The sequence below is a fragment of the Chrysemys picta genome, chromosome 6 (assembly GCF_011386835.1).
Source record: "Chrysemys picta bellii isolate R12L10 chromosome 6, ASM1138683v2, whole genome shotgun sequence".
NCBI lineage: Eukaryota > Metazoa > Chordata > Testudines > Emydidae > Chrysemys > Chrysemys picta.
The window spans coordinates 82,644,904-82,662,398 of NC_088796.1; the positions used below are offsets into that span (position 1 = coordinate 82,644,904).

Genomic DNA, 17,495 nt, shown 5'->3' on the forward strand with positions numbered 1-17,495 from the left:
TCAGTTCTTCTCATAGTTCAAGAAAAATATAGACTGAGAATAACTGATTAATTTGAACTAGCTGTATTTCAAAGTGCACTTGAATCTTATGGGCACAAGATAATAATATTCTAACTTTGAATACGATTTACCGTATTGCAGTTAGTTTACTAATATATGTATAAAATGTCACTTACAGGTGCTGACCTTCAGGAAAGAGCCAAAATGCATTCCAGTGAAGTTAGTTCTTTTGTCTCAAAAGCAAGAGCAACTATTAATGAAATGGGTAAGTAAAATAAACTCACTGTTGAATAGTTGCAGAGCTCAAACTTCTTTAATCTCTAAAGGTCAGATCAAAGAAGTAACATAAACATGTATGATTAATTCTTGCTACACGATGGGATATCCAAAACTACTTATGTCGATGAGATAATTATGAGTCACTGGCACATTGTGTTTCAAAATGTGCACAATAGTGTTTGACTTCTTATAGAAAAAATTAAGGTGCTGTTTCACAGACTGATTAACAATATAGCCAAGTGGTTTGGAATCATATTTTCATGGAGGAAGAATTGTAGTTCTGTGCCCCCTCAATGGCGTGGGGTTTATTTTTATTGTCTCCTTCTTCTATTCGATATACATTTAATACAGCATTTGATACATCGTATAAATGTTTTAAACATGTACTGTTGATGGAAAATGTGGTTTTATGACATTGCAAAATATTGTTAAATCTGTATCTACTCTTATAGTGGTGCCTTTTGGTAATGATAGTTTTGGTTTTAAATTCCATTTTGTGGTAAGTACTCCTTTTAGGGCTTAATAATTTGCCTGTGCATTTTGGAATATGAAATCTCCACCCAAAAGTGACATTTTTGTAGATTGTAATCTGATTGGTTTTGACAGGATATTGTTAATGTATTTTTATTAAAAGGAAGGTCAGTCTAACATAGCATCTCTGGAGCAATCCCTTTTATAAATTTAAGCTACAAAAATTACTAGTATGGGGTTAAAGAATCCAATCATACACAATTTTGACAGTGCCTGATGACCCAAGCAACATTTTTTTAAAGTATTACTCTTTTAAAAACTAAATGTATAATCCTCCAGGGTTGCTGTGTGGGATTTACATTCCTTTTAAAGAAAATAAATGTTGGATCATAAACATCTTAAATTATAGGACTGTGTGTGTTGCTTATTTTAAATATTAAGAAGTTTGGGAAGGTGTTACCTAGCCCGAAAGTCAGAGAGCATTTGAAGACAATGGAGTTGTTCCCAATTTACATGGGTAAGAATGAGAGCAAAATGTAGACCCTGTGAGCCAAAGTATGCCATGATGTAACACTCTGCCTAACCTGGCTGAAATCAATGGGCTCCCATGAAGTGCAAACTGGACCAAAGTTTGATCTGTAAGATTTTAGGTTTTATCATGGGGAGCTAAGGCTAGATCTTCATTTCACCTTTAAAAAGATGAATTATTAATACTTCAAAATTGCTCTAGAGGAGCCAATTGCTTTTTAAAGACTAATTTTAATATGTTGTTCCATATTAACATTGGGTCAGATTCATAACTTGAATTGGCATAATGCTATAAATGAAACCAATATGCTATATCAGGTAAATAACAAACTATTTAAAAAATAGTCTTAGTATGGGAGTTTATGGTGGTGTGTCAGTATGGGAGTTTATGGTGGTGATATTCCCCTTTTCTCCCTTTTAAAGTAAGCTAAATTCTTGAGGCTGTTTTTTAAAAACATACAATAAAATAATCAGAAAGGAATAAACCATTAGTTTCTTGCAGTAACTATTACCTTAAGTGCTAGTACTAGCATTCCAGTTGGCTTATAAAACAAATGGTAACAAGTTGTTGAAAAGATTTTCTTTGACACTCCGTTTAATGTTTAGATAGAGGTAATAGATTTAAAGACTTTTTGCCGACTGAGGGAATGGGATCCTGTCTGTCCTTAGAAATGAAACAAATAAATATATTTTTTCCCTTGGAGCTGGTAAAGTTTTTGGATCTTTATATTGGGATAAATGGGAAAGTTAGAGATGCCAGACTTTCTCTGTGTTTTGCCTTACATTTCAAAAGCCTGTTGGGTAAATGGATGATTATCTTTAATTTAATTAGATCTTGGAGGAGATTGTGTAAGTATTGAACATTCAAAAGTATATTTTCCATTGTTACCAAGTGGGTAAAGACTTAAATGTTATACTGATACTGAATTATATGAGTTTTAGAAGACCAGAAATACTACTCATAATAGGGGCACCCTTTCATTCTTATATGTCTCTCTTCACTTTCTCAAGAAAAGGGATGCAATTGTGAATACACGGAATTGCATGATTTGCAGATATAAATTCCTAAATATTTTTAAATACTTTGTTTTAGTTTGGAAAAGGCACTTGATATCTTAGCCAACTCACCCTTTTTAAAATGATGCGACTCCTAATGCCAAAAGGATTTTTAAAGTTAATATGGTATCCTGACTGGAGCTGGATGGGAAATGTATGATGACTTGTTTTGTCAAAAATGCAAATTTGTTGAAAATGAAACTATTCATGAAACAGGGTTGGGTTTGATTGTTGTCCCGAGTTGAAAAAATGTTAAGAAAAAGGTTTGAAATTGTCAAAATGTTTTGTTTTGACATTTTAAAAATGGTTTTCTGATTGAAATTACTTTTAATTTTGAAACTTAAGCTAATTTAACTGAAAAGAAATTGAGATTGAAACAAAATATTTGAAACTTATCAAAATGATTTTTGATTGACTTCCTACCCCCAAAAGAGAAAAAATTAGGGTCCACAAATATTTTTGAGATTTCAACTGTTCATTCTGATTCAAGATGGGAAAAAATTGTGAACTCTCTAAAATATCCATACGTTAGAAAACTGTTTCCCATGCATCTTTTACCTGAAAGGTAATGGGAATAGATTGTTCCAGAGTTATACCAGGAAACCATCCTCACATAATGCTATTCACTTATTTTTATACTCTGTGTTTTTGACAATTGTTTTCTTGTTTAATTATTTGAAGTCATATATTAATTACATATTTTGGGCATTATTGTTTTGAATGTTCAATGCCAACGGTACATGCCATGACAGTATTAATATAACTTATTCTGAAACATTTCTGCAAAATAGTTTGCGCTTTGTCTTCTCCATCACGAAGCTGATGAAGAATATATAAAAAAAAGTATACGTCAGAAATTGGAGATCAATGTGTTGTGAGGTATATGATGCCTTTACAAATGGAAGTGAGCATTAATCTTTTAACAAGTCAGGTTTTCAGTTCTTCTTTTTTTCTTCCGAAGGAGTAGTCTAGCATTACAAAAACTAATTTTAGTAGAGCAAGTGGGACAGCGTATTTGCATTGGATTCCTGGCAATGAATCAGTATACTGAAAACAAGCAAATGAAGATATTTTTTTTCCTGCCCAGAAGCAACCATAATGTCAAGAGACGCTTCACAAAGGGGAAAATATCTTCCAACAATTATTTATTTGTCATTGTACAAATGCTGTAGAAACATATTTTCAATTTCCTGTTTTTGTCCCTTTACCATACAACATTAATGATGAAAACCAGTTTCAAATATGCACTACTTTCTGCTCTTCAGAAATAGAACACATTATGAAAACAGTGTTTATATTCAGATGTTTGACTTAGTAAGGAGATACTTTTAAAGAAAAGTGTCTTCAGAGCCCTTAAGAAAAATAACTTAACTGTGTAGCCAAAATAGATGAAAGATAAATATTGCTTAAGACTTTAACTATTAAAAATCAGCCTTTTGAATTGGTATGTCTTAGCTCTTCGCAGTTATTGACAATTTGATTATATTTTTTGTTCTCGTACCAGTTCTTTATTATTATTTTTTTAAAGATGCAGCATCATTAATTAGGAATGTAACAACAGAAAAGATTTTTCTATAAATTAAAATCATACTTCACTTGTTTGCTGCAGTTTTTAGATATAATTGTATGTGGGATTAATTTATGACTTCATGCTAAATTTGGGGGAAGTATTAAGATTACATTAAATATCACTTGGTATAAAAATAAGCATTTGAAAAAAGAGCAGAAGAAATTGTACTGAGCTATTTGTCGTAGCTCTGAATGCTTAAAGTTGAGGGGGGGGGGAAATCAAAGCATACTGCTATTTTTAGCACTAGTTGCTTTTGCTAAAATTATACCAGAGTTGTGTGGGTTGTTTTTATAGAGCAGGAACATAAGACTACTTGTCCATTACTATATTCTACCTTGAGACTGCATTACTGACGTAAGGCTGCTTTTACGCTGAAAGTTCTCCGAGGGGAAAACATTAGTAGATCTGCCTAGTTGTATACAGTTTCAAAAGGGTTTCTGGCTAAACTAAAGCAAAGTCTCATTGGCACACACACGCATCACTTTTTTGATGCTTTGGGAATAAATAATACCTTGTGCCAGATCCTCAGCTGGTGTAAACTGAAATAGTTACAATGAAGTCAATGGTGCTATGTCTGCGTATGCCAACTGTGGATCTGTCCCTTTATATCTACACAGTGCAGTTCATCCAGTGAGATTTTAGCTACAAAATAAATTGTAACTCCTTGTGGGGTGGAACATGGTAGCCATTCTGTGCCAGCAAAACACTTGGTTTAGAAGGGAGAATGAAAAATTGAAATAACAAGAATTCATTTTTGGCAGTATTATATGTAATTACTCCAGCTGGAGTTTGGCCACATCCTTTTATATATGTGCAAAAATCCCTAAGGATTGGGTGTCCAATCCCATTGAATTTCAGTGGGATTTGGATGTCTAACTCTCTTATATGCCTTTGAAAATCCCAGCCCAAGAGTGGTCAGCCTTGATTTTATATTCTGTCTGAAAGCAGTATAACACTGACAGACCCCGGTCGTCGTCCGGCGGGATCAGACCTGGGACCTCTAAAGCTAAATACACGAGCCTCTATTGCATGAGCCAAAAGCCGTATGGCTCTTGGCTAAAGTTGTAGAGCAGATTCATTAATCTCTCTCTAAGTAGTCTCAGTGCTACTACATGGGACAGAGCACCACACCCAGGAGGTGTGTGGGTTAGAGCAGCACATTGCTTCCTGGCACCATGCTGGATCATTGATTCAGTACCAACTCAATGGAGAGAGCTACCAAATTTTCATATTATTGTAAGTAACTGGTGGTTTTTTGTTTTTTGTTTTTGATTTACATCGTCCATCTAAATACCAAATAGGCCTTACTCTGTTTGGCTTATAAGCGCTATTTAATTTTTACCCTGAGGTGGTTGTTATGGCTGTAGGCAGTGGGTAATATCCAGTTATTTTGTTTGGAGATAGCTTTCACATTCCTCAATTATTTTTTAATTTATTCTTTGACTATGACTTCCCAGATAAAAAGGCCACACATTTGGTTATTTTCATTTACTTTCCCTGAACAATAGCCTAAGCAAATAGTTGCTTCTAGAGAACTTCCTGAAAGGCACATTTTTATTTTCCCTTAATTTCCGTCTATCATCCCTGTTTCTTTAAGGATTTCCCAAGTGTCACCTCCAAACTTAAGTCCTTGCTCAGACTTTGGAAAAAATCACTCATCCTCTGAAGTCTTCTTTTCCTAATCTTCTACGTCCTTCACGCATAGAAAGAGATACTATGCCAAATTAATGCCATAAATTCTTATTTGTACTGGCCAGCAGAACTTGGTCCCTTAGCCCCCAAGAATTCACAGCCATGTAAATTGCCCTGACACCTGCTTTACCAGCCATTGACCACCACTTCTCAATTTATGAAACTGACTGGCGCAGCCTCAAAAGTAGGCAGAGCCAACCTGGGTAGGGTCAGATTCAGCCTGGCCAGGTGATGCCCTAATTTAGTGTTTCAGCCGGTGGGATTCTTTTGGGGCCCTGATTTGAAGGTTAAAAGTCCAGCTTCCATGATGATGGAACCTCCAGGAGAGGGTAGTGGCAGTACTGGTGGTGTTTTGTGGATTATTGTTTGTAAATATCTTTGACAATATTTTTGAGTGCCTATAGTGTGCTTGATACTAAAGAAACAAAAATAAATGGTCTCTGTTTCAAGGAATGTGCTGTCTTAACCTGATGGTACAGTAGTTTCAGACAAATAAAATAATGTTAATAACATTCAGTCTTGAAACAATGAAGATAATCCTTGTGGGATTATTGCTGAAAGACTCTGTAAAAGTGGTTTTTCTTTTCTTTTCTTTTTGAAAGGAGTGATTTGAATGAAGAGAGCTGCAGCATGGAAAGGAAGAGAGTTCCAAACATAAGAAACCACAAAAACAGGAGTGGGAGAAGAAGGCAGTAAAGGGGTATGCAAAATGGATTTGATAGCATAGGCAGTAGAAGGAGAACTAAGAGGTAATACCCACCGAGATTGGGTGTTGATGAAGTGCCTTGAAGGAGGAGGCAAGAGGAAGCCAGTGAAAGAATGTGAAGAAGGGAGTTACATGGTCAGAGCAGTACTAGAATAGACGAATACCAATTAAATTATGCTTTTTGAGACTCTAACTACACTCATTCTGCCTGAAACGTAACCATTGTACTCTACATCCTTCATCTTGGCTGTAGTACATCTACTGATGCTACTTTTATAATACATAGTGTAACTGTGGAGGCAGTGACCCAGACCTGAGGGCTTACTTTCCTTTGCCCAGAAATGATCTATCTGGATGATTAAAAGCTGTTAAGATTCAGAGATCTGTTCCAATCAGCTGGAAGATTGTAGGTTTTTAGAACAAAGGTATTTGTATGGAAAGTGGGTGAGGTATGAGAAATGATCCATAAGTTTTAATAAAGGACATAGAATATCTCTCAAAGAGAGGGATGTAAAATCGGTTCCAGGTCAAGACCTTGAAATGAATTTTAATGTACAATTAAACCCATCAAAGTGAATTCTGTAATAGTCGTGCTATAAATCTGTTGCCTCCCCCCCGCCTCCTCCCTTGCACCCTCCAGTCTCTCTCATTGGGAAATAACACAATTTTGGTATAATTACCAATGCTAAGAAAATAAATAAAATATTAAACACTATAATACATTATCCTATCAGAATGTTGTTTATCTAGTTTGGGGCTCTGTGAAGAACATGGGAATAATATGCATTAATTTCTATTTTCAGGTTTCAGAGTAGCAGCCGTGTTAGTCTGTATCCGCAAAAAGAACAGGAGTACTTGTGGCACCTTAGAGACTAACAAATTTATTAGAGCATAAGCTTTCGTGGACTACAGCCCACTGTATGCATCTGAAGAAGTGGGCTGTAGTCCACGAAAGCTTATGCTCTAATAAATTTGTTAGTCTCTAAGGTGCCGCAAGTACTCCTGTTCTTTTTATTAATTTCTATTAATGTTAAATATGTATCGGTGGGTTTGGTGCTTATATTGTGCTGGCTAAAAACATGACTAATGGCTAAACTCTGCAGGGGGGCATTGCTTTTATCAGCTGATCACAGTTCCAGAGAGGTGGAACATGGTTGGTAAACAGGGGGTGCTGTAGCCTGGGGTGATCCAGTCTAAAGTGGAGTGAATTGCAGGGTTCCACTCTTTCTGTGGGCACTTTTTCAAGTGCGGGTGTAGGCCTGTTACTTAAGAGTACCTACAGAAGAATGAAGAAGATCATAGATACTGCTCACCCCTGAACCATAACAGGCTCATATCTGACACTACCCTGGCTCACCAGCTCTCTCATTATTGCTCAATGTTAAGGGGGGGAGGATTTTGCGCAGTGTGTTTCCAGCTGTAGATAGCTCAGTGCCTGTTCAGCAGAATTATAGAGCAAGGCTAATGTAGTCAGACTTGCTAGTAGGCTGAAACACATTGCTGAGTTCTTGGTTGTTTTCCAGCAGTAGCTTTGATTTACTGCTTCTTTTAATGTTGAATTAATTTAAATTACTCTTTATATAAGAAATAACTAAGTATTGTCAGTTAACTAAGTAGACAGTGCTGTCCCTGCAGAGCTGAAATTATGTGCTTTGTCAAATTTCATTGTATTGTTTTTAATTAAAAAACGGAGTTATAAAGTTTGATAATGCCAATGAATGCAGCATTAAACTTCTCCATCCAAGATGTTTATTATCCATTTACATAACAACATTGCTTACAGGATTTTTGTTATACTTTTTTCCCTTTCCTAATAAGACTCTAAAATTTGTTGTAAGGATGGGTAAGGAAATGTTTGTAGATTCTAATGTCCCAAATCTTCCAGATCCAGAATTGTAGGATCTAAGGCCTGGTCTATGTTAAAGTTAGGTTGACTTAACATTTTCTATATAACTCTGCATGGGTCCACATCTTAATTTGCCTTTCACTGACCTAAGTTCCCTGTTTCATTGATGTAATAACACGACCTCCTGAGATGACACAGAGCTAAAGTTGACCTTCTGTTGACGTAGTGCAAGTGTAGACACAGCATTACCTGTGTTGACCCTAACTGTTCTCCAGGAGCTGTCCCACAATGCCCCTGTCCCTGCAAAAGTTGTCACTCAGGTCACAATTTTGAACTCCATTGCCCAGGGGTCACCGATACCTTAAGTCTGCCTACACCTTAAATCCTCCAGCTTGTTTTTGAAATGTTTTTTCCTGATTGTCCACCATTGCGAGCATCCAACTATGCCAGATCCACACAGACAGAGAGCTAGTAGATGTGCTCTTGCCTGGAGCAGGAAAGAAGTCACGGATCTCCTTTGCCTGTGGGGAAAAGTGGCTGTGCAAGACCAGCTAAGGTGCACCCAAAGAAATATAGACAACTACTTGCAGATTGTGCAGGTGATGCTAAATCTGGGGCATGACAGGGATGAGCAGCAATTCTCGGTGAAAGCCAAGAAACTTTAGCAGGCCCATCAGAAGGCAAGGGAGAGCAGCAACAAATCTGGAGCTGTCCCCTGCAGACCTGCTGCTTCCGTTGCCTTACTTGGCAGGGACCGCATCAGCACTGTGACTCTGTCTGTGGACACTTGGTGAGAGCTGGATGCTGAAACAGCTACAGTGTCTGGGGCAGGTGACGGGTGGAGACAGAGGGGCATGCAAACCATGCAGTGAACCAGGAGGTATTCAAAACTCAGTTGGAGTCAAGCCAGTCCTGCCAGGCAAGCACAGATGAGGAGGGGAAGGGAGCTGAGGTAATTGTGTGGATACATTATTCCTTATAATAATTTCCCTCTTTTTGTTGCCTGATACCTCCCGTCCCTCCCTCCCTTCTTCCCTATTTAAAATGGTGACCATCCCATCCATATGTTTAGAGAACAAAAGTGTCAACTTTTGATTCCTCATTTTACTTGTAAAACCACCCCCTGGAATATAATTAAAGTTAATGCTTTGGAGTGCTTATGCAGTTGCCACTTCAATCAACTAATATATGTTAGAAAATAAATTTAAAAAAATTAGTGTGGCCAGCCTAATTACACAGTCCTCATCAGAGCATTGCCCTGTGATCTGGTAGAGGTTAGAAGAAAAAAGTAAAAGAGGAGCTTGCTTTTCCTTTCTTTGGCTTGTTGGACTGGGTGGGGCAGAGGGAAAGGAGTCCACAGTTCTACCCCAAGCGGAGTACTTAGTTTATCTGAATAGGGACATCCCTTTTATCCTCTTGAACAATCTCAGTGAAATTTTCATGGAGGTACTATTCAGTTGTATCCCGAACATTTCTAGGGATGGCTGCTTTATGTCTTCCCCCATGATAGGAGACATTCCCATGCCCCTGCTGTGATTTCCACAGGCACCACTACAGTAAATCGGCAGCAGCATATAGGCCTGGGCAGGATCAGGATGCAAGTAACAGCTGTGTTCTGTGGGCCTCTGTCACCCTCATGAGTGAGAGATCAGCCAAATCACACTGCCTGTGAAAATATTGGCAATATTTACTGTACTTTCCCTATACTCAGAGGCATCCAGCTTCTAAGCCTCTCATGCAACAGTCCCCACCCCTGCCTCGTCCCAGCTAGTACATGCTCACCATGGCTTGAGTTGCAAAGCGGTTGTATAATGAGGTGCTCCAAAACTAAAGTTACAATTAGTATTTTTTATTAAAGGTCTTATGGGAATAATGTAAGGGAGTTTGGGGACTTATCTTTCCATTGTGATTGTAAATCTAATGATGTTTTGGAGGAGTGGGGGGAGAACAGTTGCTGGAGGAGAGGGAAAAGGACAGAGAGGTGCATGGGACGTGCACCAGGATATTATGGCTCAGGAAACAAACACAGATGTTGGAGAATATGTTTGAACTGAATGCCCAAAGACCTCATGCACAGCAGACTTTCCAACCCATGGAAAACTCATGGTTGCTGCCTCTTATAACTCCCTCCCCCCCACTTCCTCTCCAGCATAAGAGGTGGCAGCATGGCATGAACTCTTACTTCTGTCACTCCACATCAAGGGAAAACAAGGAGAACCTTGACTATACCTACACTCACTGACCTGCAATAACTGCAGGGTGAGCCTCCAAGTAAAGTGCACTAGTTTTTATCGTGAATAAAACTGTGTTTTAATATGTAAGCATGTATGTTATTGTTTACGTGTTTTTTATAAGTTTGGGTTACCTTCTTACAGCACTACTAAAATATTTTAAAATGTTTATTTTCACTTTGTTTCCTGTTTATTTGCACAGAATAAAGTTTTATTTTGTGAAACTCAGAGTATATTTATAGGTTTGAAGCAAGCATGCATGCCACATTATAAAATCCATAATGGGAGTCAGTAACCCACTCATATTTAAAGTCTTTGCACATGAAGGCAACAAGTTCAAAAGCATGGCACAATAATCCGATGTCTGACTGCTAAAATATTATTTTAAGGCCTCCCTCTGCTGTATGTACCTCCACAGTTCTCTCTTCTAATAGCCCTTGTGTGTGGCTGTTCAAATTCAGCAGATAGCCAGTCCACCTTACCCTTCGATCTTACAGTAGTCTTTCCCCCTTCACCTCACAAATATTATATAATACACAACATGCAGCAAAAACGATAGGAATGTTTGCCTTGCGGAGATCCAACTTAATCTCTAAAGATCACCAATGATATTTTAATCTACCAAAAGCATATTCAACAGTCATCTTGCACCTGCTCAGCTGGTAGTTGAATCTTTCTTTAGTTCTGTTGAGGTGGCAAGTGTACAGTTTCCTGAGCGGGGGGGGGGCAAGGCATAAGCTGGGTCCCCCAGAATCAGTTGACATTTCAACGTCGTCAATGAGAATGTGCCAGCCAGGGAAGAATGTTCCTGCTTACATCTTTTAGAAAAAGTCCCATGTTCTTAAAGATGCAAGCAGCATGCACCTTTCCTGACATGGAGTGCTGGAACAATTTGTATAATGGGGCTGCTGAGAACCATGGAACCAAACTGTAAACCTTCCATATCATGGAAACCACTTCAAGCCAGGGGATATTGCTGCACACCCAGCACCTATAGTTCCAGCACCTGTGTCCCTGACCAGCCCACATTGATGTCCGTGAAGCATGTCTGGTGATCCACTAGCACTTGCATAACCATGGAAAAGTACCCTTTTGTGTTATGTATTCACTAGCAAGACTGGATGGTGTCAGAATAGGGATAAGTGTTCCTGCTATTGCCCTACCACAGTTCAGGTACCCCACTATCATGTGACCCAGATATGGGCTGTCATGCAAGGTAGCCTGAACAGGAGTCAGGGATAGAGGTTAGAACAAAAATAGAAAGCTAGGAATCGGAGCCCAGGGTTAGTGAATATGGATGCACGTCGGGTTCTTGTTGCAGTCTATACGTGTCAGCCAGGTTAAATGAATATGTTCAGTATTTGTAGCTAGAGGGTCTTCTTTAAACATCCATCTTAATTCCATCAATTCCTTGATTTTCTATTTTGATTAATTCATTCTCATACATGACCTATATGAATGTTTCTACATTGGTATAGAAGACACTCATATGTAACATTAAAAGCTGCTAATAAAATCGGTATTCTTCCATCGATGATGGAAATTTGTAGAAGAGAAGGAAAAACACTGTATCTTGAGGACATCCTCTTTCACTAGTAGCTTCTGATGCATAGAGGAGAAACCTAACTGGGTAATAGTTTGTCTGATATTCTCTCAGCTAGAAACAATCTACAGTATCTACCTTCTTCATCAAACAGCAAGGCTTCTCTCTACCATTTACAGAGAAAATAAAAACTGTGCACATGCATACTCTTACTCATTACAAGTTATTTGCCTGGGCATGCTTTTGGATGCACAGAGTTCTCTTTGTGTATTTGGCAAGAACTTAAATTAAAAAATAAGATATTAACATCTTGCAGGAATAGCCTTTCTTTTGTTTTTTAAATGGTGAGATTTCTGACAGAGCCCTCTTTGAAAAGGTTATTTCGGTATTTGAGGAAGCTTTTTGATTCTGAGATAGAACATGCACTGTACTAGGTGTGACAGGTTGGATCACAGAAACCCCCTTAGGAGCTGTCACCTGATGTGCAAAGACTACTCCTGCTCCTGTTTTCCCTGCCAGCTCAGGACTCCAGCACCCTGTCTTGCTGGACCAGACACTCCCGTCTGCTCCAACACAGACCCAGGGTCTGAATCACTTGCCCCAAAGCTGCAAGTTTACCTGAAAACAGCTCACAGAAGTGTGCTTGTCCCTAGCACTTAGATGCCCAACTCCCAATGGGGTCTAAACCCAAATAAATCCGTTTTACCCTGTATAAAGCTTATACAGGGTAAACTCATAAATTGTTCGCCCTCTATAACACTGATAGAGAGAGATGCACAGCTGTTTGCTCCCCCAGGTATTAATACATACTCTGAGTAAATTACTAAGTAGAAAGTGACTTTATTAAATACAGATAGTAGGATTAAAGTGGTTCCAAGTAGTAACAGACAGAACAAAGTAAGTCACCAAGCAAAATAAAATAAAATGCACAAATCTATGTCTAATCAAACTGAACACAGATAATCTCACCTTCAGAGATGCTTCAGTAAGTTTTTTCTCAGACTGGACAACTTCCAGGCCTGGGCACAATTCTTTCCCCTGGTCCAGCTCTTGGTCCAGCTCAGGTGATAGCTAGGGGATTCTTCATGATGGTTCCTCTCCTCCTCTGTTCTCTTCCACCCCTTTATATATCTTTTGCATAAGGTGGGAACCCTTTGTCCCTCTGGGTTTCCACCCCCCTCCCCACTCACAGGAAAAGCACCAGGTTAAAGATGGATTCCAGTTCAGGTGACACGATCACATGTCACTGCAAGACTTCATTACCCACTTGCCAGCACACACATATACAGGAAGACTAACAGGTAAACACAGCCATCTGCAGACAATGGTCCTGGTGAATGGGAGTCATCAAGATTCCAAACCATCATTAATGGCCACACTTTACATAATTACAATAGGCCCTCAGAGTTATATTTTATATTTCTAGTTTTACATACAAGAGTGGTACATTTCTACAAATAGGATGATCACACTCAGTAGATTATAAGCTTTGTAATGATACCTTACAAGAGACCTTTTGCATGACGCATATCCCAGTTGCATTATATTCACTTATCAAATCTTTATAAAACTATCCCAGTTACATTATATTCACTTATTATCATGTTTTGATAAAACCATATAGACTGCACACTAGGTTAAATCATAAGGCCAAGGTGTGTTAGCTCAAGATATGCATATTATAGAGTTAAGAGGAAGAGCCCTCAAATTATCATAGTAAATATCTACTTTTTGAGATATATTTGAATTATCTTTTCTTCTGTCATCTAGTGAAGCAAGAAGTTGAAACAGCCATCTTTATTAGCACATGGCAAGTTGTGAGTACAAATCGAAGTGCAGGTTTTTGCCTACTGTACAGTATCCAGGTGATCTGATTAACTTAGGTTCTGTTTTGGTATAGTTACCAGTAACTGAAGTTTCTTCAGTAATCCATGGAAACTCACTCTTTGAGTTGTGTACCATCTTGTGCTTGGTGCTGCATATCTTGATCCTCTTGCCCTGTTGCATCTTTTGTAATCTGAGTTGCTCAGCAATAGAAATGTTTACAGCTCTTGACTCTTGATATAACTGTATCAGAGTCTATATGAATGCTAGTCTATGGATGTAATTTTCATAGGTATCAATACAGAAAAATGAAGATTGACAAGATACTAGTGATTCCAAGTACAATAATGGGTAGTAAATAGGACTTATATGGGCATATATATATATCTTCTTCTACATTTTAAAAAATAAGTGGGATCTCTGTGCAATTAGGCTTCTTTATTAACTAAAGATATGTCTACCTTGAAATTAAAAACCCATGGCTGGCCCGTGTCATATCACAGGGTCCTAGCGCCTGAGCTCCAGCCTGAGTCTGGAAGTGTACACTGCAATGAAACAGCCTCGCAAGCCTGAGTCAACTGGCATGCGTCACCTGCGTTTTTTAATTGCAATATAGATCTACCGAAAGGATGCTAACTGTTTCCAGAAGTGTCAAGTCCACGCAGCATGACGTTAAAACTCTCAAGATATGTATCTCTTTTTAATGGAAAAGATATGAAGATTTGTGCTGTTTTTAAAAGGGGGAATAATTCTGCTCTAGAAGAGCAGTGAAATACCGGGACTCTCGCATTGTACCTGAGTAATGGATAATCTCAAATCTGTTGGATGACAAATGAGATCCACTTCCATTTAGGCTTAAACAGTTTTTTAGCCTTTATTTTTGTTCATTTTAAGACAGTACTATGAATTACATAAACATGCAAAAACAGATAATACAAGGAAGATAATTGAGCAAGTTACCTCTCCTGGGGACAGGGCAATTCTTTTTAAATCTCTGGTCTTTATGTTCTTCCCTCTGTCTTCTCCATTCTCCTACTGTCAATCACCTATTTTTATCCCTTGTTCTGTAACTTTGCACAGACTGTTTACTCAGTTACCTCATCTATGTACCTATCTATTCTAAACCCCTAATTAAAAGACTCATGCATAAATCCCAGTAACCTAAATTAATACATTTTTGCTTATCCTGCTTAAAGTTACTTTTATCTGTCTACATATACCAGCTATTCTTTGTTGCTAACCTCACTGGCTTCATCCAGGTCTTACCTTATTGGTCTGGTTTTGTGGCCTTGTTTTTTTGCTGGTTAACTTGTCTTGGGGGGAACCTGAAGTTAACAATTGCTCCAGGACACTTTTTCACTCTGCTGTTTACATAGGACTAGGTTTTATAGCTAAGACACACAAACCGGCTTTCATGGTTTACACAATCCTGAAGCAGTTTCAGCTAAATTCTGAAATGCTACATCAGCAAAGACACATACAAAAGCAAAACTTCCTTTATACTTTTTTATAATAATAGTAAACTAAGAATATGTATAATTTCTCTAACATTATTTAGTATTTTTATTTGAGTAACATAATTTTTACACAGTTTTCTAACAGGTCTTTCTGACCTGGTGGCAGTGCAGTGACAATTAGCAATTATGAAAGGACTTCCAAACACCACCTTATAGTGACCATGGATATAACTTTTCCTGGTGGCAGTGACTGCAGCTCAGAATCTGAGTAAGTGTCACTCTTTAGTGACCGACTGAGCTTTATACCAGATTTTACAAGGTGAAGGTGGTACTGCAAACTCAGTTGACATTCCTCTTTAAGTTGGGGTTGATGTGTTGCCTTAAATTGTCTTGCCAATATTCTTCCCATCCTAAGCTCCTTTCCATAGTCTCGGTGTCAAATATTATTAGAGTTCTATTTGGAATGGACTAAGCCCTTAATATAAAGCTTTTTCTTCTTTTCAAGTTTTGTTTCTTTTAGCATCAGTTTGCTGAGCAATGCGGACTGTGTTAAATGGATATCTGGTTGCACTTTGTATTGTTATGGCCTGGCTAACCTGAAAATATGTTTGCTGGATTTGTGGCAAGATTGCTACTATAGGTCTACTTCCGAGATGTTTGCATCACAGACTTCTGCAAAATAGCTATATTGTCTTCTTTCTCTAGCATTTTAAGAGCATTCTTACTTGGATTGGGCCTCCAGGAGGGAATCTTTTTCAGACTTTCATTCCAGACCTTGTTTTCAAGGTAAGGGAAGAAGAAACTAACCCTCCCGTTGTTGGCATTAGCCTTGTTATTGTACTAGTTGCAGCTCTATTCTGATTTTTCTTTTGGGATATCCCTGACCTTCTTACTCTCCATGAAAGAGAATCCAGCATATTCTTTTTGTGAAGTTATATGCATTTTAGTGTTGTTAAGCCCTTATTAGGTTTGTAAATTTACCTTTCATTTTTTGATAACCAACATCTAATTCTTCACTGTGCATTGGCATTTGATATTGTCATTTTTGAGAATGAAGAAAATGAATTAATGGTTAAAATTCTGTCTCTTGGGATATTTCAATTTTTCTGATTTCCTGTAAAAAGATTAAAAAGTATTTGTGTTTTTTTCAGGACATAATGCATATTTCTGATTAAAGTGTTTCTAATATAAGGACCGTTTAAGTTGTTTTAACTGTCAGTGCTTGCCACTCACTAAAGTAGATTATATTTTGTCAGGCTAAAATCTCAGTTTAAGGTAACCTCTTATTGAGCTGTAGCTCCTGAGTGCATAGGCTTGTTTAATGAACATATTTAAGAGAAGCCTCTTCATGCAAGTAACCTTGAATGGTGGAATATGAATATTTAGACACAAACTAAATTACCTTAAAGCCAAAACCCTAGTGGTTATAGCAATTTTACATTAATTTAATATTTGGTTTTAAATCATCTCCAGTCTAGAGTCAAAACTCTTATGTAAATCTATGGCCTATTGAAAATATTTTGCTAATTGCAACCAGAAGATTTGCAGAGGTTGAAGTAGTGAAGTAGCACTAAAGAAGCAGCCTCTTCTACTGATCTTTCTTCACTGCAACTGTTGTGGGAATGAAGTTGCAGGGTGGAAGTTGCAGTTTTAAGCTATATTTAAATATTAAGTGGTTACAAGCAGTCTTCAGTATGAAATAAATAATATATTGATAAACATGCCTTTTAACATTATTAATAAATACAATAACATTTGAAGAAAGTCATAATTTGACATTTTTACTGAATATTGTAATTTTTATCTCTTCCTTCTCATTCTCCCAGTGATAAGACCTCACTTTGTATAATTTACTGTGACACATGACTAGCTCTACTTAATCATCTTTTGGGCAATCACTTAGTTATCTAGAAAGCACCATTGTTCCTTAGGCCTTCTTGATAAATATACTAGGAAAGATATTAGAGAGGGAGATGTCTTTTGAACATGGTAATATTAGAAGTCTCTCCCTCTTCACTTGTGCCTCAGGCATACGTATGTAGTACATCTGTCACGGTTTCCTTATATCTTTAACCTCATAATGAATTGCAGCACTTTCTATATATCTATCAGTCTACAGTGCATGGCTCTCCAGTACTACATAGATCATTGACAGATGCAACCCATTTTTAATCAGATGACCCTGATGTCTTTACATAGTTCAAAATCCATTATTCAAGATAGAAAACAAGCTGCAAATGCATTCCAGCTGCAGCATTCCTTCCTCTCTTTTCACTTTGTACAATATATAAA

General features: G+C 37.7%; 1 protein-coding gene across 2 annotated transcripts in view; it reads left to right on the plus strand.

Moving 5' to 3' along the window:
- Positions 1–17,495, plus strand: part of AUH (AU RNA binding methylglutaconyl-CoA hydratase) — a 191,234-nt gene that overhangs the window by 58,750 nt on the left and 114,989 nt on the right. For both annotated transcript variants that reach the window (XM_065550379.1, XM_042854596.2), the window contains one exon: positions 179–265. In XM_065550379.1, coding sequence (XP_065406451.1) covers positions 179–265 — 87 coding nt within the window. The remainder of the gene's footprint in view (positions 1–178; positions 266–17,495) is intronic.